This window comes from Triticum urartu, chromosome 1A (assembly GCF_056163025.1).
Source record: "Triticum urartu cultivar PI428250 chromosome 1A, HENAU_Tu73, whole genome shotgun sequence".
NCBI lineage: Eukaryota > Viridiplantae > Streptophyta > Magnoliopsida > Poales > Poaceae > Triticum > Triticum urartu.
The window spans coordinates 487,486,688-487,489,925 of record NC_141873.1 but is presented as its reverse complement, the minus strand read 5'-3'; the positions used below and the strand labels follow the sequence as shown (position 1 = coordinate 487,489,925).

General features: G+C 46.0%; 1 protein-coding gene across 1 annotated transcript; it reads left to right on the top strand.

Moving 5' to 3' along the window:
- Positions 1–1,195: 1,195 nt before the first annotated feature.
- LOC147991845 (pre-mRNA-splicing factor 38-like) lies at positions 1,196–1,807 on the top strand. Its single transcript, XM_087538839.1, has one exon. The coding sequence runs from the start codon at positions 1,196–1,198 to the stop codon at positions 1,805–1,807; it is 612 nt and encodes a 203-aa protein (XP_087394965.1).
- The last annotated feature ends 1,431 nt before the right edge of the window (positions 1,808–3,238 follow it).

The window sequence follows — 3,238 nt, the reverse complement described above, 5'->3', positions numbered from 1 at the left end:
TCCGGGATTTCGGAGGAGGGGCTAGTTTTATAGGTAGGAGGAGCTAGGAAGCTCCAAATGGAGTGCGGTTTTCGGCCGCGCGATCATAATCGAACGCTCTAGACGATAGGAGAGATTTTGGTGGGTTTTGGGCCAAATTGGAAGTGTGTTAGGCTGCAACACACACGAGGCCTTTTCGGTCCCTCGGTTAACCGTTGGAGTATTAAACGAAGTCCAAATGGCGCGAAACTTGACAGGCGGTCTACCTGTAGTAAACCAAGGCCGCATGGCAAGTCTCGGTCCAATCCGGAAATGTTTAACCCCCACACACGAAAAGAGGTAGAAATGACTACCGGAGGACATAGGAGCGCCGGAATGCAAAATTGACTACGGGGAAAAAGCTCGGATGCATGAGACGAACACGTATGCAAATGTAATGCACATGATGACATGATATGAGATGCATGACAAGGACAACAACACACGGAGACAAAACCCGACAACGAGGAAATAAAATAACTTAGCGGCGGAAACGGCAAGAGTTGGAGTACAGATAAGGTAAATTACATCCGGGGTGTTACATTATCGCTACACATGGGGTGACCGATAAGATTATGCTTTATCTTCACCATTTATCATTTGGGATGATTTATCACTCTGATAAACGATTTATCAGGAATATACCGATAAATCGGGACTATTCCTAACATTATGTTTATAAAAACTATGTTTATTTGTGTTTTGTGGACCTCGTTATGCAATATGTACTATTATCTTATTGTATTTGTCATTATACGAGGATTCGAAGGCTAGGAATCATGGTAATACTTATGTCCAATATTGTTTTGGTGGTGAATATAGCATATTTTACTGTTGGGAACCTAGGATTTGCAAAAAATGTCGATTAATAGTCAACAGATAAAATCAATTAATCAGCCAATTTCCGGTTAATCTCTGATCCCAGCTCACCGAGACGCTAACGATAAATGTTATCCTCAATATTACAATATAAATAATACTCTACTCCGAAGTAACAGCGATTGGTCCCACAGCCTTCGTGGCCGTGCCGAGGTCGGTTCAAAGCTTCCGCGGGGTTGGCCTGTCCATAATAAATAGTCTACCAGGGTAGTATTGTCCGCAAACCCCCACCCCAGCCCCAATCTTAATCCCACTCCCACCGCCTCGGCCGCCGGCGCCAGAGAACCGGCCGGGGACGATGGCGAGCAGCACGGCCTCGTGGGTTGTGAGCATCCGCGGCGCGAACCCGCACACCCGGGCGGTGACCACCTGGCGGGAGGAGTGCGAGAGGGAGCGGTGCTTCGGCCTACCGGCGGAGGCGCCCGTGGACAGGGCCTGGGAGCTCGGCCGCATCGGCGCGAACCCGCAGATGCTGGTGGAGAATACCGTGCGGTCCGGCATCTACCGGAGCAGCTACTGGAGGGAGCGGTGCTTCGGCCTCACGGCGGAGACCCTCGTCGGCAGGGCCGTGGAGCTCGACCACGTCGGCGGCACCTTCGGCCGCAACGGGCCGACCCCCTTCCTGTGCCTCGCCCTCAAGATGCTGCAGATGCAGCCCGACAGGGAGACCGTCGTCGGGTTCATCAGCAACGAGGAACACAGGTACCTTCGAGCTCTCGGGGCGTTCTACCTGCGCCTCACCGGCACCGGCGCCGACGTTCGCCGGTACCTCGAGCCGCTCTCCAACGACCACCGCGAGATCAGGGAGAGGATCAGCGACGAAGAATTCACGCTGACGGACGTTGGCTATTTCATTGACAAGCTCCTGACCCAGGACTCCTGCTGCGACACTGCCCTCCCCCGCATTTAGAAGAGATCGGTGCTTGAAGCTTCTGGATGGTCCTTGGCTTAAATAATGACGTCCCCCTTGAAACTTTTTTTTTTGCGAATGTGTCCCCCTTGAAACTTGAGGATGCTTATTGTAACGTTTCTTTTCGAACTTGAGGCTTTGTTCGGTTGCAAAAGATTTAATCCTCTAGTGGATTTGATCCACCTAGGGATTGGGCGACCCTCACCCTGTCACCCAAACCCTGCCATGATTAATCCCCAGAATTTCCTCTCAACCCTTGTCTTCATTGTTGTTCGGTTAATCCCCTCAATCACCAGCGGAAAAGGTGATGTGAATCCCTAAAATTCACTAGTAGAACGCTCGTGCGTTGCTACGGACTCCTTGTATATGACAATGGTTCAACCTCAGTTATATATAATACTCCCTCCGTTCCTAAATATAAGTCCTTTTAGAATCATGCTTATGCACCATTGTCGGCCTTTTTCGATGTAAAGACCCTCTTTCTCACTCTATCTCTCATCCCTGAGCTCTCTTCTTTATTTTTCTTTCTTTCTCCACCCATTTCCCTATTTTTCTTTCTCTCTCCACCCATTTCTCTATTGTGCCGCCATCTTCTCCATCCTCTGTAATTCCCTCGTCAGTTATTTAAGTGTTTGATTATACACACAATAATATTTTCAGTGTAATGTTTCAGGACTAATTAGATTTGCCACCACAATAGAAGGACTTTCATGGAAATTGTTGTGGGTGGCTCGCTCTATCCTTATTCGTTAAAAAATTTCTGGAGTCATGTAAAATATTTTGTGGAGCACTACAACACACTCCACACACATGGTGGTGTAATTTTTCAGTTTCTGATAAGGAAACTTACAAAAAATATTTGTGTGAAGCATAGTAAGCAAGATAGTTAGGTCATTGTGGATGCGATGATATGAACAAGAATATCTACAAGTTTAAAAGATTTCATAACAATGATCTATGAACTCTATTTATAATTTATTTTGCACTACCATAAACCAAGTCATTACAAACACTACTTGCCTTGGTCCATCAAGTATTCTCAAGATTTTAGTGTAATATCAAGTCAGCATTGTTTAGAAAACTTAGCCCATTGAATAACCTTAATAAGAACATTTTCACAGAGCGATGTGTTACTATTTATACATGAAAGCTTAACCAGCTACAGATTTTTCCTACATCAAAACTAATTACTCGTCTATGAGGTAGTTATTTCACCACATGCAAATTTCTTCTGATTACCGCCGGCACCCCTCATAAGCAGTCCTGCTTTCTGTCAAGAAGTTGCATCTTCATCAAATAATGTCTCATTTTCTTCCTTGATGTCTGAATCCGAATACTATTTATTTTCATGGATATAGGATGCTTTGCTTCCACCGTAGTATATATATTCCTGCCATGTCGTTTGTAAAGACGTGTCTACTTTGTAGTATG